This window comes from Ictalurus punctatus, chromosome 21, assembly GCF_001660625.3.
Source record: "Ictalurus punctatus breed USDA103 chromosome 21, Coco_2.0, whole genome shotgun sequence".
NCBI lineage: Eukaryota > Metazoa > Chordata > Actinopteri > Siluriformes > Ictaluridae > Ictalurus > Ictalurus punctatus.
The window spans coordinates 13,353,253-13,374,809 of NC_030436.2; the positions used below are offsets into that span (position 1 = coordinate 13,353,253).

At 39.1% G+C, this 21,557-nt stretch overlaps 1 protein-coding gene across 7 annotated transcripts in view; it reads right to left on the reverse strand.

The window, feature by feature from the left end:
* The window catches only part of ppfia4 (PTPRF interacting protein alpha 4), a 139,669-nt gene that overhangs the window by 24,761 nt on the left and 93,351 nt on the right, over nucleotides 1-21,557 (reverse strand). For 6 of the 7 annotated variants that reach the window (XM_053674163.1, XM_053674166.1, XM_053674165.1 and 3 more), the window contains exons 5-13: nucleotides 14,607-14,672; nucleotides 11,506-11,727; nucleotides 9,262-9,408; nucleotides 8,512-8,650; nucleotides 7,622-7,701; nucleotides 6,918-7,049; nucleotides 1,958-2,020; nucleotides 1,118-1,209; nucleotides 583-715 (exon numbers count right to left, since the gene is read on the reverse strand). In XM_053674163.1, the coding sequence (XP_053530138.1) occupies nucleotides 583-715; nucleotides 1,118-1,209; nucleotides 1,958-2,020; nucleotides 6,918-7,049; nucleotides 7,622-7,701; nucleotides 8,512-8,650; nucleotides 9,262-9,408; nucleotides 11,506-11,727; nucleotides 14,607-14,672 (1,074 nt within the window). The remainder of the gene's footprint in view (nucleotides 1-582; nucleotides 716-1,117; nucleotides 1,210-1,957; nucleotides 2,021-6,917; nucleotides 7,050-7,621; nucleotides 7,702-8,511; nucleotides 8,651-9,261; nucleotides 9,409-11,505; nucleotides 11,728-14,606; nucleotides 14,673-21,557) is intronic. The other variant, XM_053674162.1, reaches the window with a different exon arrangement.

Consider the following 21,557-nt stretch of genomic DNA (forward strand, 5'->3'; position numbering starts at 1 on the left):
TATACAACTCCAATTCCAAAAAAGTTGGGATGCTGTGTAAAATGTAAATAAAAACAGAATGCAATGATTTAAAAATCTCATAAACCCATAAGTTACATGAACATAGAAAACATACCAAATGTTTAAACTGAGGAAATGTACCATTTAAAGAAAAAATAATAAGGTAATTTTGAATTTGATGGCCACAACATGTCTCAAAAACGTTGGGATGGGGCAACACAAGGATGGGAAAAGTAAGTGGTATGTAAGAAATAGCTGGAGGAACATTTCACAACTAATTAGGTTAATTGGCAAAAGGTCAACATGGTTGGGTATAAAAAGAGTATCTAAGAGAGGCATAGTCTCTTAGAAGTAAAGCTTGGCAGAGGTTCACCAATCTGCAAAAAACTGCGTCTACAAATTGTGGAAAAATTTCAGAATAACATGCCTCAACATAAAATTGTGAAAACTTTGAATATCAAACCATACATACAGTAATATTTTACAAAGCATCCTAACTTTTTTGGAATTGGGTTTCTAGATAATCTATCTAGAACTGCACTGAAGTGAATGCAGTATGGATCTATAAACAGAGTTCAGTACCTTTGTGGGCTCGTCCCTGAGTGCTACCAGTCTTCCTTTTTGTGCTCGCCGAATGACTCCAGTAGTGGCAAAGTGCTCCCCCTGTCCCTCCACCACAGAAAAACGCAGGTCTGTGGCACTGCCCAAATGAGACCTGGTAAGAGTCACACAGATAAGAGAGAAAATACACTCTAAATAGACACTCTCTGAAAATTAGGTTTATAATAATCCGCTTAAATATATCAAAATCAAACATCAGCATGTCTCATCTATCCACTCATCCTTCCACTATCGAAAAAAAAAAGTTCAATCACTGAAAACAGCCTCCTTCTTTAATTGGGTTCCTTATTTGTTGGGGATTTTCACAAACCCAGAGCAACAAACAAGTTTGAAATTAGCACCAGTGAGATGAATTATCACCAAGACTTTGCTTAAGTTTGGATAAACACCAATGACCACTATAAAATGCACTAATTATAAAGAGCATTAAACTGCACCAAAGCCCTGTAAAATAACCTTAATATATATATAAATGTTATAGTATAGTATACATTACCGAGGGTGTGTTCCATCTCCAAAAGCTCCACTCCTTCTCTTTAGATGGTCAAGCTCTGTGCGAAGCTTCTCAATTTCTCCTATCAGTCTCTCCTACAAAGCAAGTATTGTCTTTAAACTTCAAATCATCTTTGAATTGAGCAATGGTAGATGAAAAAATCCTGATTAAACAGAGCCTTATTTTTTGTTATACAACAGTTAGTTCCAGTAATTTGATCGGTTGAGTGGCATTTCAAGAGTGCTTATATTTCGTTTAACCGCACTGGGACCATTCACTGTGTGTATCATTCCATGGTCTGTGTTCGGCACATAAAATTCCACTTCCTAGTTCAAAACTGTTTGTAAAGTAGTGTTAGTGAACATGGCAAAGGATAATTTTCATGAATATAACTATAAAGGAAGAACGGATGCTAATTTTACAAGAAGCGACTTTATCAGAATCTACAAATCAATGTGAGCTAGTAAGCCTGCTAGGCGATGTGCTATAACGTGAGTGTGGTTTCTTCGGGATCTATTTCCAGTAGCAGAGTAAAAATAATCAGAACATTTCTCCATATTGTGTACGAAATGTCAGTTACTCAATATTAATTTCTTGTCTATAGAATTGTTGTATAAAAGCAATATAACAATCGTGCGGTTCTGAATTCTTATTCTTGCTCGTGCGATATTGCTTAATTAGAAACTGTTTAGCTCTCACTGTCTAACTCTTGTTATTACCATGTTTTATATTTAGAATTAAAAGAACAGTAATTTAATACTCTACAGAGCAAACAGAATAATTTATACACACAGCTAACCAATTAAAAAAAAAAAAAAAAAAACTCTTATGTTTTTATGTTACCTTGCTGTGGTGGAACTCTTCCAACTGCTTCTGTGAATTCTCCAGATCCTGGATGAGTGCATTCTAGAAATTAAAATTAAAGAAAAAGTGACAACAGATGCTGAGTGGGATATCATTCTTAAATGTTGTAAATGTGGGTATGAAAGCTGTATTGTAATAAAAGGGAAAGTTATAAAGCTATATTATTTCAAATTAATTCCACTTCTCCCTGCAACTAAACTAAACTCTCGTAAACACATTTACAAGAAGCGTTAGAGCTAGTTTGTTCATGTTTCTGCACTCTGAAGGAAATGCCATGTGGGTCAGGAATCTGTTACAGCATGTTCTTTACGGTAATAAAGAGCTAATAAACCATATAGAGACTCGATGTAGTCATGATACAGGGGTTAAAGTTAAAGTAGGGTGGAAAATACTTGAGTAATTGTACTTCGTTACTATACAGTATTTAAGTATGAATTTGCTGTATATCTACTTCACTTGAGTATAATTGTAATTGAATATTACTACTCTTACTTAATTACATTTTGAAGAACAAAAAGCTTTTTGCTACTTACTGTTTTATTTACACCTTTAAAGTAGTTGTTACAAATCTCAAAGGTTTTGTCTTCTCTCATCCAGCCACACAATATATCAGTCGAATGGGCACAGTTTAGAATCAAATCATTTCAGTTTGGCTATTAAGAATCGTATCAATTTGTCATTTGCGATGACCTTCTCATGCTACATAATGCATTTAATGTGCTACAGTTATCTGTGTCCATCTGAAGATGGATAAACCTCCACACTGCAGTGTCGTCCTTGAGGATGAAAACCCCACTACCTCAGTAAAATGTTTCAATATGCTGGAGTAAGCAAAGACTCATATAAAATGAGGTCTCACTTTTGCCTGCCTAAAAGGCAAGAACTCCATTTAATTTGAAAAAAGCATTCTGAGGTAAGTTTTGCTAATTTGCTAACATTAACTTGCTATATTTAACTAAGGTAGCCTGCTTTCTTTGCTAATGCCAGATTAGAGTAGCATTGACTTGAGTAACTAATATAAATTTCCTATGCAGTAAATAAAATTCCAGCCAATAGTAAACAGTGTTTATTTTACTTGTTATTTTACTTCTGATTAATTCATTAGCAAACTACTACATGTAGCGTTAGTCATGCATATGATGTTTTCAGGCGGGTTTCAAAATGGGTTAGTTGCTTAAAAATGAAAATCTGATTCTAAGAGATTTAGATCATTTAGTATTAAAAGTTCTTTTCCTCATGACATTTCATTAGTAAAAGCATTTACTTTTTGTCACGTATCAGGAAGCTCTGGACTCCACTTCCCATCAGCCACTGCACTGCACTACATGTCACATGACCACCTGCACCTGATTCACGTTTTGGTTAATGAGCACTCGTGTATATATAGGCATTGTCTGCACTGATTCACTGTCTTTTGTTGTCTTAGACTCCCGTTGTTCATGTCTCGATGTTTGTTTCTTGCCACAGTGTGTTTCAAGGTTGTCATAGTGTATTTGTTTCTTAGTACGTTTCTTTAAATAAATGTCTTTATCTGCATCTGCATCTGCATGTGCTTCTGGCTCAACCCACGACCTGTGACAGAACGAAAGACCAACAATCAGAAGCAGCAGATCGCCAAGATGGATATCTGGGGCGTCAGGATGAAACCAATGTTAGTGGAGTACTTTGCCACATTGCGCCAACAGTCGGACGATTACCAAGCTGCGCTACGAAAGCAGCAGGACGCCAGGAATTACCTGGGCTTCAACTTACCGCCTATGTTCATGCAGGACTACGCCATGCCACGCCAACAGGAGGAGGAGTCCAGGTACAAGGGGGAGTTTATGTTCAGTACAGAGACCCAGCCCGGGACCGACAGGGTGACCTCAGAGCTCGAACCTGAGCCCCACGAAGTGGGCTCACCTGCCGAGCTCCAGCAAAGGGTCAGCGGGGAGGCACTAGCACCAGGCTTTGATGTCCGAGTCCCAGTTAAGTCTCAAGTCCCTAAGGTCCCAGCCAAGCCTCGCGTCCCTGAGGTCCAAATCAAGTCTCGCGTCCCTGAGTTCACGTTCAGGCCTACTGACCCAAATGACCAAATGCCGCTCACGCCCAGCCAAGCTCCGCTCACGCCCAGCCAAGCTCCGCTCACGCCCCAGTCCGCCGACACGCACCGCCAAGCTCCACTCACGCCACAGTCCGCCGACACGCACCGCCAAGCTCCGCTCACGCCACAGTCCGCCGACACGCACAGCCAAGCTCCGCTCACGCCACAGTCCGCCGACACGCACAGCCAAGCTCCGCTCACGCCACAGTCCGCCGACACGCACCGCCAAGCTCCGCTCATGCCACAATCCGCCGACACGCACAGCCAAGCTCCGCCCATGCCCCAGTCCGCCGACACGGCCAGCCAAGCTCTGCCCATGCCCAAGGTTCACATAGTGACCTCAGAGCCTCAGCCTCCCCGTTCAGCTGAGGTCGTCGCTCAGCGTCCCCGTTCAGCTGAGGTCGTCGCTCAGCGTCCCCGTTCAGCTGAGGTCGTCGCTCAGCGTCCCCGTTCAGCTGAGGTCGTCGCTCAGCCTCCCCGTTCAGCTGAGGTCGTCGCTCAGCCTCCCCGTTCAGCTGAGGTCGTCGCTCAGCCTCCCCGTTCAGCTGAGGTCGTCGCTCAGCCTCCCCGTTCAGCTGAGGTCGTCGCTCAGCCTCCCCGTTCAGCTGAGGTCGTCGCTCAGCCTCCCCGTTCAGCTGAGGTCGTCGCTCAGCCTCCCCGTCCAGCTGAGGTTGTCGCTCAGCCCGCCTGCTCCATGGCAACTAGCGTTCCCCCCTTCTGCTTCGAGGAGACCCACGCTCCTCTCCCTGGCCGCACAGGGGACTTCTCTCGGCCTTCCAGTTCAGCTGTGGACGTCGCTCAGCCTCCCCGTTCAGCTGTGGACGTCGCTCAGCCTCCCCGTGCAGCTGTGGACGTCGCTCAGCCTCCCCGTTCAGCTGTGGACGTCGCTCAGCCTCCCCGTTCAGCTGTGGACGTCGCTCAGGCTCCCCGTTCAGCTGAGGTCGTCGCTCAGGCTCCCCGTTCAGCTGAGGTCGTCGCTCAGCCCGCTTGCTCCATGGCAACTAGCGTTCCCCCCTTCTGCTTCGAGGAGACCCACGCTCCTCTCCCTGGCCGCACGGGGGACTTCTCTCGGCCTTCCAGTTCAGCTGGGGACGTCGCGCCGCTTTCATGCTCTGCCGAGGAAATATCTCAGCCTCCCTGTGCCATTGTAGAAGCCGCCCGGCCTCCTGGTTTTGCGGGGGACATTTTCTCCAGGGGGCCAGGACCACCAGATGGAGGACGTATAATTTTGGGCACTCCGGGAGTAGCGCCCTTGGGGGAGGGTTCTGTCACGTATCAGGAAGCTCTGGACTCCACTTCCCATCAGCCACTGCACTGCACTACATGTCACATGACCACCTGCACCTGATTCACGTTTTGGTTAATGAGCACTCGTGTATATATAGCCATTGTCTGCACTGATTCACTGTCTTTCGTTGTCTTAGACTCCCGTTGTTCATGTCTCGATGTTTGTTTCTTGCCACAGAGTGTTTCAAGGTTGTCATAGTGTATTTGTTTCTTAGTACGTTTCTTTAAATAAATGTCTTTATCTGCATCTGCATCTGCATCTGCATCTGCATCTGCTTCTGGCTCAACCCACGACCTGTGACACTTTTTAACACTTGTGCACATTTAAAAGTATATTTTATTTAGCTTTTACTTGAGTACATTTTGTACATTTTGGCTGGATCATTCCACTTTTTATGTGACACATTATCTATACTTTCAGTTTAATGTACTTTTTCCTCAGTACTTTTTCCACCCCTGGTGACAAGCTTTTATGGACTGTAAAAGATTTTTAATGGACTGAGGGGTGGTGGAGGCAAAAACAAGCATGTCAGAATGTTGTGAGATGTAAGTGAAAGTTACGACTATGTGGAACCGACGTTCACATGGTTAAAATGTGCTTGTGTTTATGTGTAAATACTTCAATATTTTAATGGGCTACACTGTAAAAAAATGTACTGTAAATTTTACAGTAATTTACTAAAGTACTGCAAAAATGACTATAAACAACTATAAACATATTTGCTGTATACTGTAATTCCCATCTGTATATAGTGTAATACATGATCCAGTACAACTTGATGCAGGATACAATTGAGCTGAAGATTAAGGGTCTTGATCAAGGACCCAACCATGGCAAGTAGTTTTGAACACATGACCTTCTGATCTGCAAATCAAGGTCCTAACTGAGCCACCTCAACTAGCTCAAATAATTTGCATAGATTCAATCACTTCTACCACTGAATTAACCCACACTAAAAGATTGCATTGATTCACTGCAAGCTGGTTGAGATAGTTGTGGTGGCTCAGGCTTTAAGGCTTTGAGTTACAGATCAGAAGGTCATGTATTTAATTCTGAGCACTGCCAAAGAGCCATGATTGGGCCCTTGTGCAACACGCTTAACCTTCAGCTTAGTTTTCTCCTGCATGAATTGTAGGATTTTTTAATTTTTTGATTTTTTTAAGCCAGATGAGCAAATATACTGGATCATGTGTTATGTTATATTATGCAAGATATCACAGTACTTTACTGTAAATATTTTTACAGTTGTTAACTGTAAATTACACCCTTTTGCCAAATTTATAGTCAATTTCTTTTTACAGTGTAATGAGCAATAAATGAATGTTCACTGAGCAATAAATTTTGCATTACCTGATACTTTGAAATCTATATGGATCTGTGCTGACTCGTTTGATTTGTCATTATTTTTATTATATGACTCATTTCATTTTAACTACCTCTATTTATATGGTTTTAACTTATTCTTATTCACTCATATTTGGTTGCACAGTGCTGTGTGCATATATGAATAAACATATACTGCTGTGTGCTTCTATATACAGTATAAACGTGTGTGGGTGTGTTTCAACCTTATCCTCCAGAGCAGCCATTCGTTCTTTCAAGTGGAGCTGCAGGCGTTCATTAGATTCAGTGAGCAGGCGGTCCACTGTATCTGAGAGACGCCTGTTGTGTTCCTCATTCATTTTCTCCCTTTGACGAGCCTAATAGAAAAAGAGAGGGGATACAACAAGTAGTCATGAGAAGATAAGATTATATTATGCAACCAGTAGATGGCAGGCCTTTTCATTCAAGAACATAGGTGGAATTTTTTTTTTAAGTGTGCTTCCAGCTTTTGTGTAAATGTAAATGGACAAAAGAAGTTCCTCAGATATTAAAACCAGTAATCAGAAATTCTTTGAGAGTCCCTTTTTGGCCTGGTATAAGAACCCTTTAACATCTCATAAGCAGTCTGGCAGTTGGACATCTGAGAAGCCAGCTTGTGGAAATTGAGCTAAATATTCAGGTAAAGAAATTGTAAGAAGAATAAGTTTGGTAGGAAAAACCAGATCTCCAGTGCTTCCTAAATTTCACTGATTTCTTATGGTTGCTATGGTGATAAACTTCTTGAACGTGTGAACAGTGTACCATAGACTGGCAACATTATTACTTCTTGGTAATCTCAGACTTCTGAAACCTTTGTATTTGTATGTACTTAAACATCCAATTCTCTCATACATATATACACACAATTACACACTCTTCAAGGACAAACCCACATGTGCACGTCACTCACTCGGCTCAGCTCCTGGTTCTTCTCCTCCAACTGTGACTCTAATTGTCGAAGACGCTCTTCAATGTTTCCATGTCGTTCCTCTGCCTGCAAAATTGAATGTCTCTAGTAAAAAGAGCAGTAGTAATGCTAGTAATGTTGAATTTTCCTATTGCATAAGCTGCCTAATGTTTATTATGGTTTATGATTGTATGTTAATGTGGAAAGCTCAAATTTAAAGAATGAATTTATGCTTTTGACATGAGAAGAACAAACAATGCACTCGCTGTTCTAGTGCTTAAAATCTTGAGAGTGCTCGGCAGAAATATGGCTATTGACTGAGGCTGACTAGCACTCTGTCCTTATCTAGCTAGCACTCAGATGTTTTTATACAAACAAGCCATAATAGCAATAGAAATGAGACAAAACTAATAGCAAGATCAACATTTCCCTCAGATGTGCTGGTAAATTACTAGAAAAAGATCAAAGTTCTCTGGCATATTGAGTAATATCAATATGCTTAGAACAGAACCATAGCAAACAGAATTATGACGTCACCTTCAACAATGTTGATGTGAAATTTGGGCAAAATTAGGGAACCACCACTAGGCACAATAATAACATGGTGCATGTTGCATATTACACAGAACACTGCACCTGGAACATCTCAGTGAAATCACCTGATGAAACTGCTGTATGGTCAAAAGCACAAAAGCAGTCATAGTAAGCTGTTTTAAATTATAAAATCAAAAGCAACAGCAAAAAAGTGAAGTCAAATGAGTTGTGTTTACTTTTAAAAGAAAAAAAAGTCAGACAAGTGGAGCAGCTCCTGTGTATACTCCACACAGAGAAAATGCTACTTTCCTGTTTTTATCAATGCCTCAAAGATTAAACAGTTGGGAGGGATGTGTGACTTGCCTTGGTGAGGGCAGCCACTCTCTGAGCCAGTTCAGCCTCCACCTCTGGCAATGTTTCGGCCTTCCTCATGGTCTGCTGTAGCCTCTGTTCAGCCAGCTCCAATAGCTCCTGCAAATGACGCACCTTCTCCTCGCTCTGAAAAACACACAGATTTAGACTTAGATTATGAATCCTGGATTCATCCCAATAAAGCACATCCAGAGTTTACATACTTGCACCCTGTCTCTACACACCACACATTACAGAAGACTTCACTATGGGAAATCGATAGGGTGGAAACTAATCAGATACAAAATTGAAACAAAATAGGTTAACACAATCAGGCAATAAACCAATGACAGTGCTAGAGATACAGCAGAAAACCAAAAGAAATATGGTGTCTGTTGCCATGAGAGATGTGTTGCGAAGGGAGAAACTGTGACAATCAGCCTGAGACATGGCTATGGAATAATGTACACAGGTATATTTGAAGAGAAAAAAAAACCTACACATTTCCATTGTAAGTATTCATGTGCCAGTATTAACATTTAATATCTTAGTAACCTTTTCCCATAATATGCATTAGAGATATTTCTATATGTGAAAACCTCTTTACATATACCCGTTCTCACATCATTTTTAACTTGGTAGGATAAAACCGAATATTGTCACTTGTAGTTAGTGATTTTTACTTCTGTAAAGCATTGCTGAGATTTTACTGGAAAAGAAATTTAATTATTGCTATATGACAATGTGGTGGACTTGACCTGTCGATGCAGCGAGTCCTTGGTGGCCAGCTCGTTCTCCAGTTTGTCATTCAGGTCATGGATGGATGTTGTTTCACGTTGTGCGGCCAGGTAGCGCTTCTCCAGTGTGGTGATTCGCTCCTCCATATCCTCCTTCTGTGCCATCGCCTGTTGAACAGGCATATAGTAAGAGCGAAACACACTCCAAAAATACAAGACTTTATAAATGCATAGAGGACATTGAATGTTAAAATACTTTTCAATGTTCAATACGGTATACTTTATAGGGACAGCTGGCTGCATTTCATTGCAACTGCATTGAAAACATTGCTTATACCACAGCGCTGTTGAATTCTCGAGTATGATTGGTCAGGTGTTTATTAATTTACTGTAACAACAGCTCTGACAATAGTGCTGATTGCAAGGTTTATATTAACATGCTCGTTCTAATACGTTATTGTTTCTATAGTGACAACTTGCAAAGACTCTTGGCAAATGTTCCACATCATCTATGTGCTGTTATGTAATAAAAAAATGTATATGACATGATATGGTGAAAATTCCCATGAGGAGACATTTATTTAACATTTATGGAAGGAGACTTCAGTGTCAGCGCTTTGTAACAGGAAGACATAAAGCTGTAACTTTACGTTTTTCGATTTGGGAAAGTCTTCAGGAAAGAAGAGATTGTGTTTTTATCATTTTATTATTTATTTATTATTTTTTAGAGAAAAAAGAGACACTGCTATAACAGTGTATATCTGTTTATATATATATACCTTGTCTTTCATATATTCCACAACATTAAATGTAGGCATAAATGGAAAAAAAGCATGACATGCTGTTCATGAAGAAATTTAAATATACAGTATCTCAGAAAAGTGAGTACACCCCTCACATTTTTGTAAACATTTGATTATATCTTTGCATGTGACAACACTGAAGAAATGACACTTTGCTACAATGTAAAGTAGTGAATGTACAGCTTGTGTAACAGTGTAAATTTGCTGTCCCCTCAAAATAACTCAACACACAGCCATTAATGTCTAAACCGCTGGCAACAAAAGTGAGTACACCCCTAAGTGAAAATGTCCAAATTGGGCCCAAAGTGTCAATATTTTGTGTGGCCACCATTATTTTCCAGCACTGCCTTTACCCTCTTGGGCATGGAGTTCACCAGAGATTCACAGGTTGCCACTGGAGTCCTCTTCCACTCCTCCATGACCACATCATGGAGCTGGTGGATGTTAGAGAGCTTGTGCTCCTCCAACTTCCGTTTGAGGATGCCCCACAGATGCTCAATAGGGTTTAGGTCTGGAGACATGCTTGGCCAGTCCATCACCTTCGTCCCTCAGCTTCTTTAGCAAGGCAGTGGTCGTCTTGGAGGTGTGTTTGGGGTTGTTATCATGCTGGAATACTGCATACGGATCATGCTCTGCTTCAGTATGTCACAGTACATGTTGGCATTCATGGTTCATGAACAACTCATGATGAAGATGTGAGTGGACCTTCCAGCAGGACAAAGATCCAAAACATACAGCAATTTTTTTCATACATGAAGCATCTTCAAGCTGTCATTACAAACAAAGACTTCTCCACTAAGTATTAAATAAATTTCAGTTAGTGTGTTCAATACTTTTTTCCTGTGTCATTCCGCTTTATTACACATAACTACATTTATGGAATTTATTGTTTGGATTTCTTTATATCTGTGGATTTCTTGAGTTAATACCAAAGTCTGGTGAAAATTTCATGTGAATAGCCTCATTGGATATATATATATATATATATATATATATATATATATATATATATATATATATATATATATATATATATATATATATATATATATATATATATATATGTGAGGAATAAAACACTTCAGGATGTATTGTTATTGGAAAATAATCAACTTTGACAATAAGTCTGCTTTGCATTAGGCCACATTACACACCTGATAAGATATTAAAGCTAGCCAAGGTGAAATGACATGGTCCCTGTAGTCTCAGGATATCTTATGTTTCCAGATTCTACACTCTTCATTTACATTGTGTCTCTGTGCGTTTAGAAACATGAAAATAGTGAAAATTTTAAAATGATTTATGTGCATTGTTGTAGCTTTAATGCGCTTTAAGAAAAAAAGCTTTTAAGGTACACTTCATGCATCTTCTCAGATAAGATATGCACATTAAAGATACAAAAGGATACCACCACAGCTTCAAATTGTCTAGCAGAAAAGTGTGGTGTGTGGCTCACACCAACCTCTCGGATGTCTCGCTGGTGTTTGGCACTGAACTCCTCGCTCTTCAGCAGCTCCTTGCGCACATTGGCAAGTTCGCTCTCTAGCTCAGCCACACGGGTATTCAATGTGTTAGAACGCTCACGACTCGCCGACAGATCTTTATTAGCTTTGTCTAGCAGTTCCTGCAGCTCCATTGCACGAGTGGAATCATCATGGACATCTATGGAGCCATTAGGCAGCCTCTGTATTGAACAAAAACAAGTATAGAGACATGAAGGTCACTGCACTGCCATACTGCTGTCTTTGTGGACGTCTTTCATAACATGGAAATGTGAGTGATCTATACCATAGAAGTGGCCAGCTGTAGCTCAAAGACAGGAGTGTGTAGTTTGGAACACTTTCTTGAGGGTTTTAATTATTTATTTATTTTAAATTAAAACATGAAATAAAAAAAGCGTGCATGTAAGACAAAGGAAAATTGTACATTTAATTATAGTGTTTTTCAGAACTTCTGGCACGTAGTGGAAAGGGTAATGTATCTGAAGTGATTTTGTTGATGATGGTTGATGGTTGAAGGTTAGCATGACCAGCTTTAACATTAACTAGCTAGTAAGATCATTAGCTAACTTGCTAAGTAGCTAGCAAAGTATATTCATAAAGTTTTGTCCGCCATCCTTGAGTAAACAAGGATGACAATGTTGTAAGGCAGCTCACATTCTTGGTTCACATCATCACTCTATGACAAGCAGATTTGACTCAAGTTCCCTTCAACAAAATTTCCACCCGTGAATAATTGACAACATATTTCAGGGTGTGTAGCTCTTAAAATATGACTGACTATAATCAGCATGTAAATCCGTCCATCCACTTTCTGTACCGCTAATCCTATACAGGGTCTTGGGGAGCCTGGAGCCTATCCCAGGGAACTCAGGGCACAAGGTAAAGCACTTTATTCCAAACATAGTCCATACTGTTGAGGTCATCTATTTTTTATATCCTTTATATACACTTACTTTTTTTCTACTTATATACATGTAAATTCTGGTTGATGTAAATTAAATTTTTATGTTACAGACAATTGTAAAAAGCATTTCACTGCACATTGTACTGTTTATGGTTGTGTGTGTGATCAATAAAAAATTTTATTTGATTTGAGATAGCATGACTTTCAGGACACATTTCTAATGAAATATTGGAAAAGTCTTTTTAGTGACCTTGGGGATTCCACCAAGATGAAATGGTGCATCTATGGAAGCCACAAAAACTAATTGCATGCTTCTCATTATAATAACCAAAATAACAATTCACTTATTAATGATGATAATTGTACACTGAATCATCTTTAATTAAAATATTCTTACACACATGAAGTTAAATGTTGATTTTTTTTATCCTAATGATTCTACTCACTTTGTTGCTCTGTTTTTAAAGCATGGTATATTAATTGACTTAATTCATTTTGTATATGTGGTCCTTATTATTTCATTATTTATTGATGAAGCATTTATACTACACACTTAATAGGCTAATGCAGACACTGAACCCCAAATTGCTCTGGACGGCAGGCCAGCGCCTTGCATGGCAGCTCTGCTGCCATTGGTGTGTGAGTGCACATGTCAATGGGTGAATGAGAATCAGTGTAAATCTAAGGTTAAAAGGCGCTATACAAGTGCAGACCGTTTACCTTTTACGTCACACAACCAAATAATAATAAGAAGAAGGAGAAGAAGAAGAAGAAGAAAAAGAAAAAGAAGAATGAACATCTGTGTAAAAAAGCACCTGTGCATCCTCTGCTTTCCTCATTCCTAGATTCCTCTGAATGCATTTTAAGAATTTGTACTTCGTTATCGTTGCTGGATAGATTTTCAACCAAGGAGGCTTCAATTACAGTTTTGGGGTGCACAGAGTATTTGTGTTATATACTTACAAAAATGATATCAAGTTAAAACATCTGGAATATAGTCAAATGTATCTAGTATTTCCTATTACAATATTACAATAAACCATATATATATATATATATATATATATATATATATATATATATATATATATATATATATATATATATATATATTTATATATATATATATATATATAATTATTAAAGATATTTCTAGATATTTTTACTCAGTTTAAGCTTGACCTAAGATTGTTCTAATGGAACAAGCTTATTAGAACCTTTTTATTTAACCTATTCTAATAGAACCATTTTACGCATTTATATCTACAAAGAAGTTAAATTATCTGACAATAGAATATGAAACTTTAAAGCTTGAAATATGTAAAAGTGTCTAAAATAATAAAGCTAAATAACATATTATTATCATTAATTTTAAGAAATATTACAATTTAATAAGAAGAAATATTATAATAACAATTAGTAGGTAAATTTGCCCATAATCAAGCTATTACATACTTGCTATTATATCTTTTCCAATTGTGGCTGCTTCCTCCCCAGCTTGTGAGACTTTTGTGATTACTCTTCTGTTTGTATAAAATCTAATAATAAAATAAAATATTAATAAAAATAAATAAAATAAAATAAATTAAAATAAAAATAATAAAATATGCTAATTTATTTTCTGCCTCTATATGTCCAATTAAACCATATAGCTTTTTTCCCTCTGAACTCACAAACCCTTCCAAACAATGTGTACTAATACAGAAGGAGAATTTGTGTGCAGTGTTTCAGGTTATTTGTGAGGGAGAATAAAAAACAGCAAGGCATAAGCAAGGCATCTCTCTTCCAGTATAAAGATCTTTACATCCCTTGGCACTTTATTCAGCAGTATGGTTTTAATAACCTTGACCTACAACTTGGGAGCATGTGTGTGTGTGTGTGTGTGTGTGTGTGTGTGAATCACAGGTTCAAGCAGAAATTCCAGGTGTGTAGACGGATGTTTGGTCTAAAGCTGAATGCATTGCTGGACGTTAATTGAAGAAACCTTCATGGGGAACACTAGATGTTGGATAATTTATGAATTCCCTTGTCTTCTGTTTTATTCAGAAATGCTAAAACTTAATTCTCAGTTAGATGTTTATAGAGTATATTACAAACAGGGAGGGATGTTTCATGCAAAAGTTGCTAAAATGGCACTTATGAACAATATTTAAGAACCTTCCAGGCTGGTTTTGAGCTGTCCATTTTGTTCCCGTCTGTCTTTCCCTGTCGCACCATGGCAAGCTGTGGATACAAAGCACAAACATCCTTCGATGAATACTATGTTTTGTAAAAAAAGAAAGTGTTGTTGTTTGTGAGGTAGTGAGTTCAAATCCTGGAATTGATGGAGCGTCACTAGTGAACTTTTAACCCTTTACATGCTGCTAAAAATGTCTACCATTAGATTAAAACTAGCAAATGAATTCTGGTAAAGGTAACTGTTTAATGTGGCTCTCTAATCAGTTGCCTAATGTAAGTGCTTTCAATCTGATTAACTAATGAATTACCTAACGTGTGTGTTTTTGTAAATATCCATAGGGTGGCACTCGTCTGTTTCTCAGTGCTACCTGAACACAGCGAGGCTGTAAATCTACATCAGCCCTGAACAGTTAAAGCTTATTAAAATCATCAATCATCAATCACACTTAAAGATTATTAAAATCATCAAGTGTATTTAGTGCAGTGTAATGAAGTGTGGGGCTTATTTTAATGACTACATACATACTGGATCAGGGAGAGAGAGAGAGAGAGAGAGAGAGAGAGAGAGAGAGAGAGAGAGAGAGAGAGAAGGACAGAAAGCAAGGACAAGGATGAGAAAAGGAGAAGAAGGAAGAGAGGGTGCTATGAGATATTAAGCATATGAGAGGATGAGTGGAGGAGAAAGAGAATGAAAGAAAGCACACAAGAAAACAAGAAAAGAGAGATAGAAAGAGAGAGAGAGAGAGAGAGAGAGCGAGAGAGAGTAAGAGTGTATGTGAGAAGACAGAAGTTAAAAAGTGAAAATAGGAAAATGTGAAGGAGATAAATGTTTAGAGAGAATATGACAGGATGAGAAAAGCAGAGATGAAGTGAAATCATGAGACAAGAGAACAACAGAAAGCACATAATGAATTAAGAAGAGAAGGAATGAGAGATAGCTTACAGGGAATGAATGAGAGAAGGGCAATGAGTGAAAGGAGGCATAGAAGGGAGAAAGGAATAGGTGAGGATGAGAAAAGGAAAGGAAGAGGAAGAGAAATCATCTGAGGGGATGAGAAAGGAGAAATGGACAGCATAGAAGAAAATGATAGAAGAGAAGGATAGAGAAAGAAAGCAAACATGAAGATGAAAGAAGGAAGGAAACAGAAAGAAACTGAATGGAAGAGGGTGAGGAAAAGACAGAGACAGCAAGAACAATTATAGGTAAAAATGAAAAATAGTGAAGGAAAAACAGGAAGAACAAGAGTGAGGGAGCACATGGATGAGGATGAGGAAAGAAAAGAGAGAGAAGGAGAGAATAAGGCAAGAGAAAGAGGAGATGGAAAAATAATGAAGAAGGGAAGAAGAGCCTGACAAAGTGACACACACACACACACACACACACACACACACACACACACACACACACACACACATACAAGGTGGTAGTACTGCGGCTTTTAAACACATTAAATAACGTTTTAATACATGTGTTATATCAGTGGTTCTCATAGCAGGATCTACTTAGTTACTTTTGGAAAATTTTAGAATTACAACACAACATTATTAAAGTTATTGTATTTATTATTGAGTTTATATAGTTATTTGTCTGTTTGACTGGTCCTTTAACTTGAAATGGTTTAATCCAAACATCACTAACTCAAAAACCAGAAGCTTATAAATAATCTACACTTTGACCTAATGTGGGTGGAAGGTTTAAGAATAGAAAGCTCTATGGCTCTAATAAATAGACAACATATTATTAATTTAAATAATGTTTATTTAAATAATGTTCATGAAATAAATCTGTATTGAGAAGATTAATGGCATTTATTTTGCAGTCAAAGCCCCCATGAAGTTGTGGCTTTTAGTATGAAGATGTTAGCCTTAACGTTATCTATAGCTAGTGTGCTCCAAAACAATGACAAAATTTACATTTAGAAGATACACAAATTCAACATCTACAGTCTCTCTCTACCACCAATGTGGATCAACAGTTATGCTGATATCATTCTGCACTTCAGCTTCTCATCAGTTTTTTTGTCCAATCAAATGCCCTCTAGAATCTGATGTGTCCGACAGGTCTTTAAAAGTGTCCCTGCAGCATTGTGCCTGAAGGAATAGGCGAAAGAAAAGTGTGAGCGATCTGATGATGAAATGTTCTATCAAACTCAATCCTGCTATAGGAGAAAAAAGGAGGCCATTTTTTTCTTTTATTGTCCCAAAATTAAGCCAGTTTTATAGATTTACTTAAAAGTAGAGCAATTCTCAAAATAGCTCGTTCAACTGTAACCTTTATAAACCCAGCGTCTTTAATCACATTGTAAAAAGTCACATTTAATTTTAACCTGAGAGTAAAAGTGACTGGTGTTTATAAACACACACACACACACACACACACACACACACACACACACACACACACACACATGCACACACACACACACACACACACACACACACACACACACACACACACACACACACACACACACACACAGTGAATGCTTAATGCTGAATTGCAGGTTTTGACCCAGATACTCAATCTCATGTATAAACAAGCAATGTCATTCAAGAAAGTATACAGGTTTGTGTGCCTGAGCAGTATATCAGAGATTTCAAAGTACTACATTCAATCTTTTGAAAATGCAATAAAAAAAGATAAGGTTTGCCTTGTTGGAAAAAGAAAATCAATATATTTTCATCAAGAAGGAACTTAAGAACTCCAGGACTGGAGTCCTAGACCCTTATTGTAAAACCTTGCTGAGAAACATTCCTGTAAGAACTCCAGGACTGTAGCATTGCGTAGTTTACTGGGTCTCACTAATGTTCCTAGCATTTAACATGGTCTCTACAACCTTGACTGCGAGACCAGAATATATGAGCTGGTGTACCTCAGGGGCCAGACTCACAGTTCCATAGTTCCGGCCAAGCATGATAAATCAACCCTCTGGCTTGAGACAATAGATCCCTGCGAAAAGGAATCCCCCTGCGAGCTGGCCAATAAGGCCAAACTGTAATATCAAATGAATGTGTGCGGCATAGACCACCCTGCACAGCACACACATTATGTAAGGGTACCCCTTAGATAAAGCCTTTGAGGAGGCGACCCACCCTAGTGGAATGAGCCCCTATACCCAGAGGTGTAGCATGACTGCGTGCCTCATAAGCAAAAGATATTTCACGATCAAAACAAACATGCACTGCTTTGATGCAGCATCACCTCTACTGTCTCTGCAAAGCAGACCAGCAACTGTTCTGACTTATGCCATTGGCCGGAGTGGTGGACGTAAGTACAAGGAGCCCTCACTAGACACAGTAGGTGCAATCTTCCTTGTTCCAGTGAAGGAACAGAGGAGGGGAGAAATCCTGCAACACTACTGGCTGGACAGCAGATGTAGGCACTTAGGAATAATCTGGTTAGGATATAGGGTGGACTTGGCTAATCCAGGGGCAAAGTCAAGGCAGGAAGGGGCAACAGAGATGCCAGGGCCAGCCAAAAGAGCTACCTTTAGGGTCAGAAGCTTCTCTGAAGTTGACTCAAAGGGTTCAAATGGGGCGTCTGACAGATCTTCCTGGACCAGAGAAAGGTTCCAGGAAGGTATGTGTGGTCTGCAGATGGGCCACAGCCATCTGACACCAGACATAAACTTCAAAGTTAGAGGATGTTTACCCCACAGAGGGTCATAAATAAAACCTCTGGCTTGAGGCACTAGATCCCTGTGAATGGGATTCTCCCAGCAGAGATATTACCTCAGAAAACCAAATTCGAGCAGGCCAATCCGGTGCTATCGATCTTGGCGAACTCTCGCTAGAGCTTGTGGGAGCAGAGCAATCGCGGGAAAGGGTTACAGACGTGACCTCAGCCACATATGTACCATGGCGTCCAGCCCTGAGCCCACTTTTTTTGCAGGAGGAGGTCCAGGAGGAATGAGGGCAAACCACACCGGGCAGCATGTTGTCTCCTCAGAAGCAAACACGTCCATTTCCGCTCAGCCAAACCTTCACCATACGGACTGACCCATACTCACTTGTGGATGGAGCCTCTAATCCCCAGGCGTCAGCCCCTGCCTCGACAGGATGTGTGCCCCCATATTTCAATTGCTCAGAATGTACATTGCACCCACTGAAAAAACTTCCCCTCCGCAGAGAAGAAATAGTTGAGCCTGCCTGAACAGGGGGTGCAAATGTAATCCTCCCTGGTGGTTGATATATGAGACCACCACTGTATTGTCTAACACATGGTGACCACTCAACCGAGGAGAAGAATTTCAGTGCTAGAAGTACAGTCCACACTTCTAGGCAATTTATATGCCACACCACATGAGGGCCATACCAGAGACCATGAGGGAGGCGTTTGACTTTACCGTCTTACAATAATAGATGCCCCTAGAGTGTGACCTGAGGCTAGAACCCAAGACACTTCCAAGTTCTCAGAGCACGTAGGCATTGCCACATGACACTGATTACTCTCAGGGGTTTCATCCTTGGATGAAACCCCCAACTTTCAGCCACCACTGACTGGTCTCATGTGCAAAGAGCCCAACGGTATGATGTTGCCATAAGCCCCAACAGTAGAGACTGGAGAAGATGCCCAGACCTAACTTTATCTTGCTCAGTGTTCATAGGATTGCACTATGCATATTGGGGATAGATATTCCCACATTGAATTAGAATCCGTTCATATATGACTCCGATACAACCCCTAGAAAAGTCGCTCTCGTCTAGAGGAACTTTCCCTGAGGTTCAACCTGAGCCCCAAGCTCCTCACGTGGGCAAAAACAACATCATGATGTTGAATCACCAACTTCCTGGATCACACTAGAATTAACCAGTCATCCAGGTAATTTAGCACACAGATACCCGGGAGTTGCAAAGGAGCCAGAGTGGCATCCATGCACTTCATGAAGGCAAAAGGAAGAATTGATATGTGTTGAAATATTGATATATGTTGCCTCCAAACCAAACCTCAGGGACTTCCTATGACTGGGGAATGGAATATGCATCTTTTTAGAGCTATCATCACAATGCAGTCCTAAAACTGAGTCTCTGGGACGATAAGTTTGAGTTTCAACACTGTGAACCTGTATGTCCGAAGAGTACAGTTCGGATGACACAGATCTAAAATTGGCCGAATGCAACGTCGTATCTGTGGACCAGGAAATAATGGCTGTAAAACCTCCCTACCTCAGAGATAGCGGTACATGTTCTAAGCATTAAAAAGATATGTTCAAAAAAATACAAAGGGCAAAAAAACTTTTCAGACACTATATTAAATACATCAATTTCAAGATATATTGCAACAATTTTCTTGGTGCACCTGGTGTCATCACAAAAGATGCTGGAATTTTTTGGTAAGATTTCACGAACAACTAGTAATAATGGTGAAGGTGAAGGAGTTTCCATTGCCTGCTTCAGCAAACATTACTAAAATTCTTGCATCCCACAAATAGAAACCTAGCTAGTCTCCAGATTGTAGTTAACAGTTTGCTAACAGATATTGAAAAATATCTGAACTCATCTTTAGTGGAATTTTTAAGCTATCAAATAAGTAAAAAAAAAATTTTTGTTTGTTTGTTTTACCAAAAAAAAAAGAAAAGACAATTAAAAAGACAATTAAACGTTAGATAGATATTTAAGTGTATAAAGTATAACATAATACAAGATTTACAAAAAATGTTTAAAAGGAATACGTGGTGGGTAAGATGTAAGAGAATTTACACTCACCGCCGACTTTATTAGGAACACACCTGCTCATTTATGCAGTTGTCCAATCAGCCATTGATGTGGCAGCAGCACAATGCATAAAATCATGGAGACACATGTCAAGAGCTATAGGTGCCAAATAGGCTGATTTGAATGTTTCAGAAACTGCTGATCTCCTGGGATATTCACACACAACAGTCTCCACAGTTTACACAGAATGGTGTGAAATGAGGGTCTACAGCGTGAAACACCTTGTTAGGAAATCAGAGGAGAATGACCAGACAGAATTATAATAATCCTCTAATAATCAAATAATCACTCTTTACACCCATGGTGAGCAGAACAGCATCTCAGAAGACAATATCTTCAGGAGGCTGCGTTAGAAAAGCAGAATGGCACATGATTTGCTGAATGGATAGCTTAATAAATAAGCAGGTGTTCCTATTAAAGTGGACAATGAATGTATTACATATAGTTTATGTAAATATTAAGCATATTAAGATAATATTAAGTTTCTCATTAAAACATGATTTAATTGGTTATACTAAATGCAATTTAAACAAGTTTCTAATTGCTAGATTGAATTATGTAAAGTGAGCATGATCAATTCATGCTCACTTTAATATTAACACAAACCAATAGCATTATGAAATCTTGCGAGGATGTTGGCGCCGATGGGAACTATAAGTATAGTATTACTCTAACAGGATTAAAACGTGTGGTCCAATAGCTAAGTTTTGACATGGGTGTTGCAGAATCATCAATGGGTTCAGTCCTCAGTTCAGGTTGGAGAGTCGTGTTCAATTTTATTCAGGGCTTTGAAATTACATGATCAAATCATGTTGGATGTACAAAAACACATCGTGTTAATGTAACACATTCAATCACGTGGATTGAATTAAGTAAATTCAATGAGCTGGTGGTGGTAGATGTTAGATGTTAGAAAGATGATTTCAGCGAAGATCTACAGATACAGTGCCCTCCACTAATATTGGCACCATTGGTAAATAAGAGCAAAGAAGGCTTGGTAAAATTGTCTTTATTGTTTAACATTTAGATCTTTTGTTTTTAAAAAAAAAAATCACAAAAATATTTAGCTCTCATGGATATCAAACAATTGAAAACACAACACAGGTTTAGCCAAAAATATATCTTTGTTAAATTTAGGTGTGCAACAATTATTGGCACCCCTATGAATTCATATGAGAAAAATATATTTGAAGTATATTACCACTGTTATATATA